General features: G+C 38.2%; 1 protein-coding gene across 1 annotated transcript; it reads right to left on the bottom strand.

The window, feature by feature from the left end:
- Positions 1–13,862: 13,862 nt before the first annotated feature.
- Positions 13,863–15,225, bottom strand: LOC112171704. The gene is made up of 3 exons (XM_024308847.1): positions 14,731–15,225; positions 14,431–14,662; positions 13,863–14,323 (listed from the first exon to the last, which is right to left on the bottom strand). The coding sequence occupies exons 1-3, from the start codon at positions 15,223–15,225 to the stop codon at positions 13,863–13,865; spliced, it is 1,188 nt and encodes a 395-aa protein (XP_024164615.1).
- Between the last annotated feature and the right edge of the window lie 3,414 nt (positions 15,226–18,639).

An 18,639-nucleotide genomic window follows, 5' to 3' on the forward strand; every position in this document is an offset into this window, starting at 1 on the left:
AGCTCCAGACCCTCAAATTGTGATCGATAACTCTAGGGCACTTGCCCTAATTAAACGTCACATGGATAGTGACCTATAGTTTGAGTACATGAATGAGGATAACACTATAAGGCTTTGGCAAGCGCTTCATCAATGTTATGGCAATGTTCGTGACTCCATCCTTCCGAATTTAGAAGCAGAATGGAATAATTTGTGCTTATCTGAATTTGATACAGTCATGCAATTTTATTCGGAAACTCTCCGCATCAAAGCAATGATGCTCCTCTGTGGGAAAACGATCACAAAAGACCAATTGATTGAGAAAACCCTCAATACCTTCCCTGTCTATGCTATGAGGTCCTCTGATTTATTCCAGACTCATGTAAATGCAAGACGGATCACAAGTTTTCAACAGTTTATTGAAGCTATGGCCACTGTTGAAAGACATGGCAACAAGCTTGTGAAAAGAGAAATTGATAGGCTTCAAGATAGCCATCAAGAGCATCGTCCTATGGCTAGAGAAAGTCGACATTGACGTCATGATCCATAAGATTGAAATGCTCATGAAAGTAATTGCCCAAGGCGACAATCACACGACTGTAGGAGGCGTGACTTTGAGGGACAAAGGGTTGGAAACCATGGAGCCAACGTTGGCCATGGTCATCAGTTTCCAACGCCACCGGTCCTAGGGACCATGCACATTGTGCCAATGCGCCTCAATCAAGGGAGAATCCTCTTCATGGTGTTTATTTCTTATATGGAACGTCTAATCAATGGACTTGAATTTGCAATGTACCTAAGAAGGTAGCCGCATGATGATGATCAAGACATAGAGTTCAAAAAGACTTTAAATCTAGCGATGAAGACAGAATGCTGCAGATTTTTATTTAGAATAGTCTTTTATTTTTCCAAGAATTATGTAATGGCAATTATGCCTTAATCAATAAAATGACTTATTGTATTAACTCTTTCTCACTAGGCTCATCCAAGAGTAATTGTGATGTCTAGGAAAGGTTTGAATTGAGAGAATGGTTTTAAAAGTGAGCAAAGCTCCACAAAAATCTCACCTTACCTTACCTGGTCACAACCAAATTGGAGTTACCAAACAGATTGAGTGACTACAATTTGTCTAAAGTTTGATTTTTATTTTGGATTAGATTTTGGTCAAGAAATTTTGATGTAATCATTGGCTATTATTAATAAAGTGTCGATTTATTTTATCTCATGTCTTGGACATATTTTTCGAACTTTATTACTTCAAAGATATAAGAGCCAATAGCTTTCATGTGGAAACACATTGTGAGAATGGACAAGAGTTCCTTTGCATCACCTCTAATGACTACGGACATAAAAGAGTCTTAGAGAAACTTATGTGTCAATCTAGTGGGTTGTATGCAACCACTATTCGAATCATTGAATCCAACCATGTCATGAGAGATGTCTTATGAGATTTTGACACATATAGGCTTTGGCATGACCGTTTGGGACATCCAGGTCTTGATATGATGATCTATATATTAAAGACTTCACACGAACATCCATTCTTTAGAATGAAAAGAAGTAAAAATCGAATTTTGGACCAAGAAGGAGCCCCTGCTCCTCACGGCGCTGTCCCCCTACAAAATTGGCCATCCTAGGCCAGCGCTGCCGTCCCCCTGCGGTCAAAGAGTGGCTTTGACGCCACCTATGCTCCCTTGACTCTAATCTCTACTTTTAAAGTCAATTGTGACTTCATAGCTCAACCAAAATTCTCATTGGTTGCTTCTAAAGCCTATCATTCGTTCTGCAAAGCCTGCTCTTTAGCAAAATTAGGATCGAGACCATCCTATTCAAAGGACACAAAAGAAAATATACCATTATTGCAAAGAATCTAAGGTGATATTTGTGCACCTATTCAACCACCTTGCGGACCATTTCGATATTTTATGGTGTTGGTGATGCATCAACACGCTGGTCACATGTCATGCTTTTGTCCACCAGGAACGCTGCATTTACTAAACTCCTAGCATAAATTATTAAGTTTAGGGCTCACCATCCTGATCATCCTATTAAGTCTATAAGATTACATAATGCTGGGGAGTTTACATCAAAAATTTTGATGATTATTGCATGTCCATTGGGATTGAAGTTGAACATCCAGTTCCTCATGTTCGTACCCAAAATGGTCTGGCAGAAGCCGCCATTAAACGACTGTAATTGGTTGCTAGAGCCTTGGTAATGAGCACAAATCTCTCTATTTTTGCTTGTGGCTATGCAATATTGCATGCAGCTGTGCTTATTCATTTGAGACTCATTGCCACTCAACCTTTTTCTGCGTCCCAGATGGTGAGTGGGTATGAGCCTGATGTCTCACACTTACGCATATTTGGGTGTGCAGTTTATGTGCCAATTGCGCAGCCACAGCACACCAAAATTGGTCCTCAATGACGATTAGGCATTTATGTTGGATATGACTCTCCAACTATTGTCCGCTACTTAAAACCCTTGACAGGCCATCTCTTTACCGCTCGATTTGATGAGACAGTCTTCCAGTCGTTAGGGGAGATAAGAATATAAATGTTCAATAGGAACAACAGAAATTGTCGTGGTTTATCCCCACTTTGTCTCATGTTGATCCCCGAACCACACAGTCCGAAATTGAAGTGCGGAGAATTCTCGATCTTCATAACGTCTCAGAATCAATGCCTGATGCGTTTTCTGATATCGCTAAAGTGACGAGATCATACATACCTGCTGCAAACTTGTCTGCAAAGGATTGATGTCCCTAAAATTAGAGGATATGATGCCATCTCAAGGGCACCTGAGCATGGCACCAATGCCCCCTCCTATGGTGACGTTGTGGCTAGGCCCACGGCTCCTGCCAGGAAGCGCAGGAGGCCAATAGGTTCGATGGATTCTCTCACAAGAAAGAAAGAGAGTTTGACACAAAATAATCCATTAATCATCGATGTAAATAATCCATCTCATGAGAATATTCTGGATTATGGTCATGTCCAAGAGACGTAATTGGGGGACGCTCCAATGTCAGAACCAATTCCAGAGAATAGGGAGATCTCCATGAATTACACTAGTGTACATGAGATGATGGATAGAAATTCTATTGCTATTGATGATGCATTTGCATATCATGTTGCAAAAGGAATTATAGAATATGATGATATCGAACCTCGCTCTGTCGAAGAATGTCAACGAAGAGCGGATTGGCCTAAATGGAAAGATGCGATCCAAGCTGAATTAGATTCACTAGCAAAGAGACAGGTATTTAGGCCTATAACGCAGACACCCCCAGATATAAAGCCTGTTGGCCATAAATGAGTATTTATTAGAAAGCGTAATGAGAAAAATGAGGTGGTTAGATATAAAGCTCACCTCATGGCACAAGGTTTCTCATAACGCCCTGGAATCGACTACGAGGAGACATATTATCTCATAATGGACGTTATAACGTTCCGCTACCTTGTCAGTTTGGTAGTTTCTGAAAAACTTGCCATGCAGCTTATGGATGTGGTTACAACATATCTCTATGGGGATCTGGATTCAGATATATATATATATATATATATATATATATATATGAAGGTTCCAGATGGACTTCAATTACCCAAATCAAGTGGCTCTAAACCACGGAGCGCGTTTTCAATAAGATTAAAATGCTCACTATATGAATTAAAACAATCTGGTCGGATGTGGTATAACCATCTAAGTGACTACTTGATTAGGAAGGGATATATTAACAATGAAATATGTCCATGCGTGTTCATTAAAAGAACAAGTTCCGGATTTTCATTTACAGCAGTTTATGTCGATGACATGAACCTAATTGGAACTCTAGATGAGTTAAAGGAAGCTGCTAAATACTTGAAATCCGAATTTGAGATGAAAGATCTTGGAAAAACATGGTTTTGTCTCGGTTTAGAATTCGAGCATCGTAGTGATGGGATTTTGGTCCATCAGTCTGCATATACTCAGAAAATTCTAAGGCGCTTTAATGAAGATAAAGCAAAGCCTGTGAGTAATCCCATGATTGGCCGTAGTCTTGAGCCCGGAAAAGATCCATTTTGTCCAAAGGACAAGGACGAAGAATTGTTAGAGGAAAAAGTGTCATATTTAAGTGCAATAGGCGCATTATTGTACTTAGCTCAATGTACAAGACCGGACATCTCATTGGCAGTGAACTTGTTAGCCCGATATAGTTTTGTGCCAACACGCCACCATTGGATTGGTGTAAACACTATCTTTCGATACTTGAAAGGTACGATTGATATGGACCTATTTTATCCCTATAGAGAGAAAATGAATGACGGAAAATTGGGATCGGACCCCATAAGGCAAGTTGCCGCCGGCCAAGTTTCCGCCGCCGTCTATGGTGGCCGGCGCCCTCCTCCTTCCCTCCATCAAAATGACAATGATGTTTTGATGGGTTTTGCTAATGCAGGGTACCTCTCTGATCCTCACAAAGGTCGCTCTCAAACGGGTTATGTCCTTATCATGGGAAATACTGCGATATCTTGGAGGTCTACAAAACAGACCCTTGTTGCTACTTCCTTAAATCATGCAGAGATTATTGCTCTACATGAATCTGTGCATGAATATATATGGTTAAGGTTTGTAATTAGACATATTCGAGGAAGTTGTGGTTTGAAGTCTACCACCGATGAACTTACATGCATTTATGAGGATAATGCAGCTTGTATTGAGCAAATGAAGTTAGGTTTCATCAAGGGTGACAATACCAAGAATATATCGCCTAAGTTCTTTTATAATCAGCAACAACAATCACTTCTAAAGATTGAAGTAAATCAAATTCGATCAGAAGATAATGTAGCAGACTTATTAACTAAGTCTTTACCTAAATCCACATTCGAGAAACATGTGAAGAGCATCGGATTGAGAAAGTTATCTGAACTCTCATGATTAGCAATTAGGGGGAGATATCGACATCAAGGGGAGGTATGATGTCTACATGTTCGATCTCAAAGAGTGAAGGACGTGTTTTACTCTTTTTCTCCTCCTCGAGAGTGTTTTTGTCCCTCAGGGTTTTTCACTCGAGCAAGGTTTTTAACGAGGCAATGGATGAAGAGTCACCACCAAGTTTGAGTGGCACAAGGGGGAGTGTTGAAGGAAATCGACTTTGTGTGCCTAATCAAACTAGGATTAGTTCTATGATTGTAATAGGAGAGAAGATTCTAGAATTCCTAGTCCTATTCAGAATAGTTTTCCTTGTATCATTAGAATATGTACTTTGTATTCCCTATATAAATAACTCTTATTCTCAATAATGAAACACACAATTCTCTTATCAATCTCTCTCAATTCTCTCATCCTTAAACATAAAATACATTTCTCAAACACTTAGGCCATGTTTGTTTCCCGGAAAGTGGGCATTGGGAAAGGAAATACTTTCCTTTCTTGCGTTTGGGGACAGCCAAGGAAGGGAAACACTTTCCCAAAGGAAAGGAAAAAGTGGAGGAATTTGGTTCCCCCCTCCGGAAACACTTTCCCAAAGGAAAGGAAAGTGATTCCTTTCCTTTCCAGTCAACCAAACATGGCCTTATGGTAATCAGATAAAACCTTTCACCAAAACTATATATGTGCTACATTCAGAAATTCTACGCTACGTGTACGCATAGACAATCGGTTGCATAAGCAGCGGAGTAGTTTTATGTAGTTGGTAAACTTGTAATACCAAATATAGAATTTATGCACCATAACATTGGGTTGGTCTACAATAATGAATAATGTATTTGATACTCCAATGCACCAAATAGAATTCTCGGTAAATCGTCCTATCACATTAGCAATGATAACGTGATCTATTAGGCAGTCCTAAGCTGAGTTTTCTTAAACCACATACATAATAGTTATTAGGCGGTCCTACACCGAGTTTTCTTAAAACACATCAGGCACTTGCAGGCCACCACTGCCTAACTACTTTTGTGTGTTTTTTTTTTGGGTTAACTACAAAGCACTACCAGACAACATATTTTTTGACAACTAAGTCCACAACCTTTTCCACTATACAATTAAGGACAGACACTATTCTCCTTTTACCTTCTTTGCTTTTTACATAGTATCAGCTACAGTACACAGTATCAGCCTATTTCTTTTCCAAACTAACACAGTATCAGCCTAAGGACTAGCCTTCAACATGCCACAATTTCACCTAACGACTTCCTGTCTAAGCGGCTACTACCAGGGCGGAATCACTGCTGCCTTAGTATGATAGGGGTCATTTTTTATAGAAAGACTGCTACTGCTTACTGACTGCTACTGCTACCAAAACATAGATGCAAAAACAGTAAAATATTTTTGTGACAGAGTACTGGGCACAAACTGAATTTATTTATTCAAACATAAATACAGATACAGAACCCAGAGCCTCACTCTTGGGCAAACAGCTAGAAGCTGTTTTAGCTACTCATAACTGATTTACAAACACTTACTTGTAATAGAAAGCACACTGTGTCCACAGACGGACTGCTACTGCTACTGAGATATGCTGATCTTAGAGATTTTCGAATATAGAACTAATGCCTTTTTCTTCGAATGCCTTCTAAGGGAAGCTAAAGCTCCTTATATAGGGAGCGGAACTCAAATTACAATTCAAAATAACAAAATGTACAGAACGACTCCGTGATTTCCTGCTTTCCTTAGTGCTCCTGCTGGTGGAGGTCGACCGGGGAAAAAGCAGATTCCTTTAGGTGAAATGTTTTTCACCTGCTTTTTGAAAAGCAAAAGTCACTTTTAGGAAAAATCCAAAAGGACTTTCGGTGTTTTCTACACCTGCTGCTTCACATGTTCTCGTCGGTTTCTGAATTGTGACCAAGGACAAACGAGTCGTTATCTGCCTGGGCCATCCTTACTGTTGTTGCATTGTCTTCGACATCTGTATCAACATACATCTTGTAGTGGTTGTCAGTTTCAAGTTTTTCCACCCATCGTAAGCATGCCAGTGTCGAATCTATCTCTTTTCTGGTAAGAGATAGAAACAAGTCACTGCTGACTACGTCAGGATGATCGTAAGCAGTGATGATAGTTTTCTCTCCTGCTGCCAGGAAGGTATTGTAGGTATCCTCAGAGATGATCTTTTTGATATATTCTAGAGTCATGGCTTTCATCCAAGGGATGCTTGAGTTTGGTTGGCCATTGTACCCTACACAGGCTGGTTGAAGATATTTCCTTTGAATAATTCTTACATAATGATAAGGAGGAATATATTCAACTTCACCGTTTGCCTTCTGGATCCATTCTGGAGGAGTGGATCTGAACTTCAGTCTAAGCATACAGTCATTTTTTCTTACATTTTTGACTGTATTAACAATGATAGGCGGCAAACCTACATTTTGTTTCTCCTCAAGTTCTGCTTTAGTTAATTCTTGGAATTGCACAAGTTGGTTCAAGTTTTCACTTCTCATTACCTGGAATTATAGGCAATTTAATCTAACACATTTGTTCATTATACGCAGGCTGCTAGAGTCTTTGAAAGTCTATTGGCAGAGTCCATCTTGGAAGGTGAGGGCAACTTGCATTTCAAAAGCTTGCAACTACAACACTTGAAAAACTAATGTCGAGGATAGAAGGGAAGGGAAAGTTTGACCAGGCAAGGTGGAGGCTAGTGTATGCACCACAGATATGTTGATCCTACTGTGGATCCTCTCAAATCCCTGGCCAGTAATATTTTGTTTGGTACTGAAGTTGAAGTCCAACTTGGGAAACGTCTTATAGGTATTTTTCAAGCAAACTCCTTAATTTGCTTTCTATTGCAACTCACATTTGATTCGACTTAATTCTTATTCTAGTTTTGCTATTTGTTATTATTTAGAATATGGTGTCGCTTTAGCAAGGGAGTTGAGATGATTAATTAATTAACCTTTCAGAGGGTTACTTGTATAATTTCTTTCATTGTCTTTTGTGAACTGAGTTTAGTAGCAGTTTACCTTGTAATCCTATAGCGTGGGTAGAGAGAATGTTGAATGGATGAATACTAACTACATTTTTTCTGTCTTTAAATGGTGTTGAACATAGACACTTGGGAGATATTGTTACTTTTTACCTTTGACTTTCTTCAAATTGTGGTCTGGCGTTCTCATATAGTTCTTCAGCTAGTGCAAAGAGTGCCGGGAACATTAGACCACTGCTTCTTTCTTGGAAAGCAAATAAGAGATTATCTAAGATTGCCTTCTGGTGATAAGCTAGTCTCCTGCCAGTTCTGAACACAGGAGTGTCAAAAGTTCTTAATTCATAATTAAAAACATTTATGACTCCAGTTGGAGTTGGTCTGCTTTTTGGCAAAGCAGCAGCCGTCAACGGTCTTGATGAGCCTTTACCGTCTGCCGTTTGAGACGGGCTAGCCAATCCTTTACCCTGGGATTGATCAGTTGAGGCTAGTCCTTTAGGACTTAGCAGAAACCTTTTAAGAACTTTTTCTTTGGTTTCCATAGGATCTTCTTGATGCTCATGTTCTTTCCCAGTCCTTCTGCTTCTGGGATTACGACCTTCGTCGTCTTCTCTTTGGCTAAACATTGCCATTTCCCTGGTCAATGCGTCTGGAAGATAATTCTTGTTTCCTGCAATTAATTCAACATTATAATCATATTGGTTAAGAAATAATTGCCAGTTTGCTAATCTTCCTCTATCAGCAGCTTTATCAAGTTTAAAATTTTTGAAATTCTTTACTCTGGCACAATCGGTGCGGACAGTAAAGGTTTTTCCAAGAAAAGCTGGTGAATTTAAAATCGTTTTCTTGACAGCCAAAATTTCTTTTTCCCCTGTGGGATAATTCAGTTCTGCAGGGCTGAACTTGCCACTACAAAATTTGCAGATCTTTTCAATGTTAGTTCCAGGCGCTCTTGCCAGAACAACACCGGACCAGTAATTATCGCTCGCATCTGTCTGGAGGATAATTTCATCATTCTCTTCTGGTTGTTGGAGAGGAGGGAGGTTTTTGCAGAGATTTTTTATCTGCTTCACAATCTTTTCATCATCTTCTGTGAAGTTCCATTTTCTTTTGGAACTTGTCTTAGGAGATAACATCGCTGTTAACCCTGAGATTTTAGGGATGAAATCTCTCCCATAATTTATGACACCAAGGAATCTCTCTAGACTCTTAGCATCAGGAATTTTGTCTGGGAACTTCCAGATCTTTTCAAGAATATGAGGTTGGAGTTTTATTACTCCATTTTTGATGTTTATCCCTAGGAAATCAACTTCATCAAGGATAAAGAAGATTTTCTTTTCACCTAGGATGATTCCATGCTGAACTATCAGCTTTACTACCTCATGGAGGTGTTTCATGTGTTCTTCTTTGTTTTTGGAGAAGACTAGGATGTCATCTATGTAGACGACGCAAAACTCTGCCACATGCTTGAAGATGTTGTCCATCTTTCTTTGGAAGATTGAGGGAGCTTGCTTTAGACCAAAAGGCATTACTAACCATTCATAATGGCCTTGTGGTGTTCCAAATGCAGTGAGAGGTATGCTCTCAGGATGCATCTTGACTTGCCAGAAACCCGACTTTGCATCGAATTTCGAAAAGACTTTGGCTCCTCTGAGCTGGTTGATCAGTACTCTTACTTGAGCAATTTGATAACCATCTTTGACAGTCTTCTTGTTGACATCTCTGTAGTCAATCACCATTCTAGCTTTTCCTCTTAGAGTTTCTGCATGATTTCTCACGTAGAATGCTGGAGCATGATGAGGGCTAGTGGAAGGTTGAATCAATCTCTTGTTCAGGAGATCTTCAATATCTTTTCTGAATTCCTTTTGATCTTCCTCTTTGTAATGAGGAATGGCTTTGACATGGCAGATAGCATTCATGTCATGCAATTTCAATTCACAGACCACTGGGTCTTTTTCCCAAAACTTTTGAGGATTTGTATCCACATTCTGCTCGAGTAGTTTCTTGATTTTTTCAAGAGTGGGAATTTGCTGAGACTCAAGCTTATTCTGAAAGTGCTTGAGGTTGTGTTCATGGATGAAACTAGCTTCTTCATCTTCACTGGCTTCTTCTTCTTCTTCTTCTGAAGATTCTTCAACAAGCAATTCTTCTTGTTGTTTGATTTGGAGTATGGGCTCGAATTTGGGTTTGTAGGGGGGAAGATCACCACTATTCTGTTGCGATCTCTGATAGTGAGTAGTAAAACCGGGACCTACCACACTGAATGCATGTGTGAGTCGGTCTGCCCAGAACACCCGTCCTCCTTTCCTGAAGCCTATCGCTTCTTCATCCTGAATAAATCTTTGTTGGAGAATAAAATCATTTCCTAACAGGAAATCAGATCCTTGGCCTTCTGACTGCCAAACATTCTGGATGATAAATGTTCCTCCACCAATGGTGATATGAACATTTTTTGCTACTTTCTTCATGGTGAGATGGCTTCCATCAAATGTAACACCAGTAGCAGACTTTTTCTTATCTTCTTTCCAGAGTTCATCTGGAATTGCAAATCTCTTTGCAACAGTAAAACCTGATCCATTATCTACAAAGGCATGTAGATGATATTTCCTGTGATCAGGGAATTTGAGTCCGATCTCTATGTAGTTGCTGTATCTACTTGTAGAGACGACTTTCGATTGGTGAGGCTCATTTTCTTGAGCTTGCTCTTTTGGAATGAATGGTTTACATTCTTCTGAAACATTTTCTTGCATGGGTGATTTATCTTCACTATCATCCCAGTTTGTAGGAATTATCTCTTTGATGTCTGGATCACTGAACCAGGACGGAGGATCATATCTGACTTTATAATCATACTTGCCAGAAGGTTGGCCAAGTAGATCCCATGTGTCAGTAGCCTCTTGTCTTTCTAAGAGATGTACCGTTTCTGGTGGTTTTACCAGTTCTACATTTTCTGGTATTTCAACCAGTTCAATATCTTCATCGACTTTTTCTTTATCGACGATTTCTTCCTTTTTCGAGGAAGACGGTTCCATGGTTTCCTGGAAAAGAGTTTCAATTTCTTTTGCCTTTTGCTCGGCAAAATACTCTTCATATTCTTGCTTAACCAATTGGCTGACAAGACCATTCTTGGTTTTTCTTCTCGCTTCAGCTATGAAGCATTCTTTGTGATAAGTCTTCTTAGACTCTTCACAAAACATTGGGAGACCATTCTTTTCGTGACAAAAGCAGTAGTCACAAACGAATGTACCAGGGTTCACCTGATAAGAAGACATGAAGGATTCTGTCTTGCTTTCTTCCCAGTTTTTTATTCTCAAAACATTCAGTTGTCTAGATTCGAAGTACTCTACTTCAGAATCAATCTCAGACTCTTCTGCTGAACTTTCTTCTTCTCCAGACCAGGCAGAGTAGACTGACCTGTCGTCATCTTCATCATCAGAATAGGCTATTTCGTAGCCTTTCATGTTTGCTACCTCTACTATTTGCTCATATTCTTCAAAGAGAGCCTTAGTAGATCTTTTACCCTTTTCCGGACATTCATTTGCATAGTGTCCTTCAGCTTTACACAACCAACATCTGCAAGCTTTCTTGCTAGGCTGTTTATGCTGATGAGTATTCTTCTTTTTGAAGAATTTCTTTTTAGGATCTTCATCCTGTTGCTTTTTGTAATTGGAACTTCTCTTGAATTTCCAATTCTTCTTCTGATTACTCTTTTTAAATTTTTTAGAGTAATATTTTTCTTTTTTCTTCTTTCTGTGGAATTTGGAGTCATGGCATCCCCAGTTTGTGGGCATATCTAATATTCCATAACAGAAATTTTCAACTCCTTTGAGTTGTTTCTTGGCCATCTTAGCTCTAAGATTGGCTTTGCATTGCTCTTTCAGTAATTGCCGGATTCTGTCGGCAATCCCTCCGACTGAAAATCTTTCAATTGGTTTTTCAGCTATGCTTTCTCTCACAGCTGTTCTCCATGGTTCAGGGAGTTTTCTGTGCAACAGATTAACTAGATCAGTATTTTCTAGTTCACCAATTGTACAGTAGTACTCTTGAAACTCATTCAAGTATTCTTCGAAATATCTCATGTCACAGATTTTAAGAGCATAGATATTCGATTTTGCCGTTTCTTTGGCTTTTTCACTCAGATTTGAAAGATCTCCACAGAACTGATCATACAGTGGTACTGCAAAATCATACGGAGATTTTGAATTTTTGATTTCTTCCAGCCAGTCTTTTCCTCTGGCAGTTTCTTTGAAAGATAGGTAGTACTTTTTTGCTACTCCAGTGAGAGTAGTTTCATAGTACACCTGCAGATCTGGTGCTTCAAATTTGCCAAGGGTGAGTGCAGAAGCCATCATCAGGCTATCTACCCATTGGTCAATGGTTTTTCTTTTGTCTAGACTCTTGTCTAGATTTAACCATATGCCATAGTTCGTGATCGGAACTCTAGGCAGATTGTCCTCTGGGACAAATTTTTGAGAATTTCTTTCTCCTTTTTTACCCGTGGGGGCTTTCTGAAATGGGAGTTTTATTTCTTTTTTTTCTCTGCTAATGAAAGTTCTGGAGCTTTCTCCTTCTTCCATTTCAATATCTTGATAAGGAAAGACTTTTCTTGTCTTTCTGAATTTGTATTCTTTCATTTCTTCGATTAGTTTTTCTAATCGTTCAGGATTTTCGCAATTCCCAGCTTCTTCATAAAGATCATAGAGCTTCTTAGTTCTAAACATATGGACTGGTCTGTTCAGATCAGCTTCCAATTCTTCTTCAGAAATTGGCTCTTCAATAGTGGGCTTTATACTACTGACACTAGCTTCTCTAGTGCTGTAGCTTCTTCTTAGAAGATTGTTCTTGTTTATCCTGAGATTCTCAGGACTGACATCACTTCTTCTGTGATTGTCAAAATTAAGACTAATTTCTCCAGTCTTTCTACTCTCGTAGATCTTTGCTTTTGCTCTTTCCGGCTGCTTCTTTGGACCGGATAATTTCCATTCAAGAGGAAAAGTTACTTCATTCCAAGTAACTTTGTGGATTTGTTGTGAATGGTTCTTCTGATTGGTGAGGAATCCAGTAGTAAGACCTGGGATATTTGTTATCCTTGTCTTAGGGGCTACTGTAGTACTCATCAATTTATAGTATATTCTATATACTATAGCAAGTTCTTGCATATCTTCTTTCATAGATATACCATCTGTCTTGACTCTCAGTCTGAGACAATGAGCTGCATCTTTCAAGCTGGTGGTGAAGTTGGGGAAGCAGTTGAAATATGCTACTTGGTCGCATAAGGATGCTTCGAGTGTTCCCAACAGACTAGCTTGGAAGTCTATTAACCTGTTGTCCTGTAGGACACATAGGACCGAACAGTTTATGCCTTCACGTGCAAGCAGATTTATGCCTACTTGGACTGCTCCAATATGCATAAATTGATATTTTTTTGCTTGAGCTCTAGCAACTTCTGAAGGAGTGATTAATAGAAGATCAGTCTCTCCTCCTGCTGTAGCTGGAGTTGTAATTTCCAGAAGTTTAAAATAATGGCTATCCATTAAATCAAACTTTCCCCTTTTGTAGATTTGTTTAAAATCTAACTTCGGGATTGAGGAATTTTTTACCTCTTGTTCGATTTCGTTGAATTCGAATTCTTCAGCATTTAGGAGCTGTACTCCCTTCTTTTTCCCAAAGATGCTTAGGGTGTGTCCTGTAACGTTTTGCAAAACAATTTTTTTAAAACTGTTTTATAAAACAAAAATGGGAAATTAAGTTATGTATTTTCTGGATTTGAAAATGCGTTCGGTGGCTAAATTTCAAAATAGTTTTTTGAAAATGAAAAATAGAAAACGCGTTTGGTATATAAATTTTAAATGTGACAAATTTATTTTAAGAAATAAATGTAACTGATAAATTTAAAATTATTTCCTCAAAATCTTCAAAACAAAGTTGTCATATCATTATATCATCCGAACAAAAATTGCATTAAAAATCTACTATCACCGAACTTCTAAGGGTGAGGGATAAAGTTTTGCCACAAGTCTTCTGCAATTTCATTTCTAACATTAGTCATTTGTGCAAGGTTCTCTTGTGACATATCTAAGTTCGCTGGTGTACTGTTTTCCTCTTCAAAAATCATATCTTCTACATCAAAAGCTTCAAACAATCTGTCGCGACGAGCCTCCTTCCGAATAAAATTGTGTAAAACACAACATGCAATAGGGATACGTCGTTGTCTTCTTGGAGGATAATTAGGCATATATTTTAAAATTGGAAAACGTGCTTTCAGTACACCAAAACATCGCTCAATCACATTTCGCAATGAAGAATGTCTGTAATTGAACAACTCCCTAGGGCCTCTTGGTGTACGACGAGGTCCTCTGTAATCACGCAAATGATACCTCTCACCTCGATAAGGAGCTAAGAATCCTGGCATGTTTGTATACCCAGCATCCACCACATAATAATATCCTGTTTTTTTTTTTTATAATTAATTTGTGCATGTCAAAATCAAAGTAAAGCATATGTATTTTTCATTTAATTTGAAAGAAATAAAAAAAAGTAACGTAGTTTTATACCTTCATTTGGAAATGGAAATTTATTCTCTGGCCTGGTCACTGCATCTGCAAAGACCCTAGAATCATTCGCAGTCCCTTCCCATCCAGTGTAAACAAAGGTGAACATCATGTCAAAGGAGCATGCACACATGACATTTTGGGTAACAAGGACCTTCCTACCACGATATGAAGTTTGTTTCTGAGCCGGGGCCCATGCAGCGACATGTGTTCCATCAATTGCCCCAATACATTTCTGTCATATGATAAATAAATATTAGAGAGAAATTTAAAGAAAAAAATTCATTCATAATAATTCCTTACCTCGAAATATGGATAAAACTTTGGATTGTTCAAAATTTCTGGAGGTGTTTCTCCTTGACTTTGAGCACGTATGATCTGTGGCGATAACTTACACAAGGCTGCTAACACACGCTTAAATTGTCGATGAATAGTATCTTTTGACCGTTGAAAGCGCTCAGCAGCCATTCTCATGCGCTCACTATGAGATACTATATATAAGAAAATAGCCACGGCCTCTTGAATGCCTACATGCCGATCATCTTTTAATAAATTTAAACTCTCAAGCGTGCAACACAACCTTTGAAATACATGTTTATCCATGCGAAATGAGTTATAAATTCTATCTGGATGTCCATTCAGCAACTCTTGCACATATTCAGCTCCAGATAATATCGATGTATGGCAAGGAACCTTGTCTATGTATGAAGACCAATAATCATAGATGTTCATACATATTATCATATGTTGTGCCATTTCATCTAGTTCTGAAGAACTATCAGAGTCACCATCTTCCATGTCTATAATCATCTTTAGTACCTACTGAAAAAGATTCAAACACATAGTTAATTCAGAATATCCCAATATATAACACAAAAGATGTAAAATCAATGAATAACATCGATCATTTATTTGATATCAAATAAACATAAACAAGAACCAAAAGTTTACCAAAGTAACAAAAATGAATAGGAAATAAAATGATAGTTCATGCAACTAAGACAAGCAACAAGCAAGACAATGTAGAAATTCTAGAGATTAGCTAGCCAAGCTCTCCTTCTTTCATTTGACATGGTAAGGAAAAGCCTCCTCCATTCAACAACTATAAGTTTATCCATCATTTTAATAAATGTGGCATGATCAATGTCTCCCAATGTTTCCACAATTTGCACACACTCTTCAATGGAGTACTTCTCCTTATTCTCTTCAACATTTTTTTCTTTTCTTTGTTGTAGCTTTTCTTTCATCACTTCACCACAAATTTCTAAGTAGGCTTCCATTTTGTCCCATTTTTTTGTTCGACGCTCTGAAGGTGGAGCCTCTGTCACAGCTTTTCTTTTCCCTCTGATCTCATTTTGATTATTAACATCGAAATCCTCATCAAGATTGATGTGAACTCCATTGTTAAGAAACTTATTCTCTAACTCGCGCTCATCATCTGAATTGGGAGGGAGCTGGCTAGAGGCATAATGTAGTTGACCCGTTGCAGTAGTAGTATTGAATATTTCCCCTAAAGTTTCATAATGTTCCAAGCCTTTCTTACGATAGGGCTTCACTCCCGGTACTCTCTGTAATGAAAAATGTCATATTACATATAGCAAAAAAATTATATATTGAAAGCTCAGTAAACAAAAATTGGGTTGACACTAAATATACCTTAATATAAGTAGCCCATACTTCCTCTGATGCAGTAACAGTGTTTGCAATAGGGTCCCATCCAAATCCGGTATGCTCAATCAAATCAGAAAATTCACGATGTTTTTTGCGTAGTCTATTGAACTTAGACTTGAGTTGTGCCACATTGTATCTTTTCATAGTTTCAGCAAACAACTCATCACTTATTTCCATCCAAATTTTCTTTTTGAAAGTGGATGTTTGCATATCTCCTTTTTTCACATGCTCATGCAAAATACGAATGAATTTTCCTTCATTCTTAGCAGACCATTCGGCTTTGTCATCGACTTCCATTTCATTAGAGGCCATATTCCTTGAATGAAAATGAGATGAAAATAACACAGATACATATATTTCAGTAACTTAATGCAATGCAATGGTGGATAATTGTTAGAATTCTTCTGCACTCATCCATGTTCAACTGAACCTACTCAGAATTGTAAACCTAAAATGTTCAAGCCAATGGATCCAAAAAGAGAATAACTAACAAGAATGAAATCATTAAAACAAGAAGAAATAAACACAAAGAAGTGCACCACACAATATCAAAATAATCTGAAGAAAAAACTGAATGAAATCATTAAGTTTCATTAAAACCAAGGAACCATTAAATCATCAAAGTCTGATAGGATCTTACCATTAACTTAGTTTATATACCAGCATTGAAGAGGCCGGCCTCAACATAGCAAACCATGAAATCATTTGTTCTATTTTACATCAACTACTATAATGAAATTATTAAAACCACAAGAAACCATAAAGAGATACATTTTTTTTTCAAGAGAACTTTGATTAAAATCAGAAGATACAAATAGAACAGAATACAAAAGATCCTTAGTTATGTGACACATTAGACAAATTGAAGATCCTTAGTTTTGTTCCAAAGCATCATTTGGCTCTCATCAACATACCACGCTGCATTGAACTATGGGCAGTATCCTTATGGCGGATATGTCCCAACCCGCCCTCCACACATGCGGAGATTACTGCCACAAGAACATGAACTAGAGTACGCTACTGTCATTGAGGATCCAGAGAAATATTTTTTATCATCATTGCCAAGTTTACTCGAAGCAACAAAGTATATGGCAGTGGCAGACATCATCTCAGCGCACTCCCCGGATGAGGAGTATATTGGGGAAAGAAAAGACTTATTGAGGCATTCTATAGATTTTCAGTGGATATGAAGAGGATTGAAAAGAGATTGCACACAGAAATTCGAATTCAAGCCTACGCAACAGATGTGGGGCTGGGGTTTCACCATATGAGCTACTCATGTCAAGCTCAGAACCCGGGGTTACAGCAAGAGGAATTCCTAATAGTATATCCATTTGAGGTTTGACACAACTTGGGTCTAGAAAAAGAAAGCACCTGTGAAAAGATTGTAAACTCGTAATTGATGATGATACTACGCCAAACTTAAGACTGAGTTGACCTCAGTCCCTATAAGAGAAACACTCATCAAGCAACAATAATTCATCCTGCTAATATCAAATAAACCTTAGCAAAATCAAACTTAATTATGTCCTCATGAACTCTATAGCTCTGCAACTGGGAAATTGGTTAATGATTTAAAGCCTATTATATTCCCAACCATGCACATGTCATGCCTAATTCATATATTAACGTCAACAAATACATAATCAACAGAAAGGAACAGAACACTAACCAAAATAGAGCACAACTTAATACGTCTCTACGCAAAAACTGAAAAGTATGATGATGCTGTAATACTAATACCCATCAGTAACCAAATAACAAATAGTATATTGATATATATTAATGAAAGCAACTTCAGAATGAGGGGAAGACTCCATACCTTATGCAGTAGAATCCAAACAAAGGTCTGTTTCCTGAGGAAGATTAATGGAAGTAAATTTAGAACGAGAGGAAGAAATTCAGAACGAGAGGAAGACTGAACTAAATTCAGAAGAGGGGAAGACTCCATACCTTGTGAAGTAGAGTCCAAACAAAGCTCTATTTCCTGAAGAAGATGAACAAGGCTAAGTAACCAAATAACAAATAGTATATTGATATATATTAATGAAAGCAACTTCAGAATGAGGGGAAGCTCCATACCTTGTGCAGTAGATCGAATCCAAACGAAGGTCTGTTTCCTGAGGAAGATTAATGGAAGTAAATTTAGAACGAGAGGAAGAAATTCAGAACGAGAGGAAGACTGAACTAAATTCAGAAGAGGGGAATACTCCATACCTTGTGAAGTAGAGTCCAAACAAAGCTCTATTTCCTGAAGAAGATGAAGACGGCTAAGATCTGGATTGTCAGAGAAGAATGAATCGATGAATATATAGGGTCTTTGAGCCAAAAATTGGCGCTCTAATCTGGCGCTTCATTCTTCCCGCTCTTCTCTTTGTCGCTAAATCAGTATCCCGCTCTTCTCTTTCTCGCAAAATCAGCATCCCGTGTTTTCACAAATTCATGATTCTGTTTTCAAAGAATAGAGGATACGCTGATATCTTGTTTTGGAAAAGATAGACTAAAATTGATTTTGTATTTAAGATAGAGTTTTCATTGTAT

The sequence above is a fragment of the Rosa chinensis genome, chromosome 6 (genome assembly GCF_002994745.2).
Source record: "Rosa chinensis cultivar Old Blush chromosome 6, RchiOBHm-V2, whole genome shotgun sequence".
Taxonomy (NCBI): domain Eukaryota; kingdom Viridiplantae; phylum Streptophyta; class Magnoliopsida; order Rosales; family Rosaceae; genus Rosa; species Rosa chinensis.

Coding starts and splice junctions, on each gene's coding strand:
- LOC112171704 (XM_024308847.1), bottom strand. CDS start 15,225: ATGGAAGATGGTGACTCTGATAGTTCTTCAGAACTAGATGAAATGGCA. Junction 14,663..14,730: donor AGTTTTATCCATATTTCGAG/GTAAGGAATTAT, acceptor ATCATATGACAG/AAATGTATTGGGGCAATTGA. Junction 14,324..14,430: donor ATTTCCATTTCCAAATGAAG/GTATAAAACTAC, acceptor AAAAAAAAACAG/GATATTATTATGTGGTGGAT.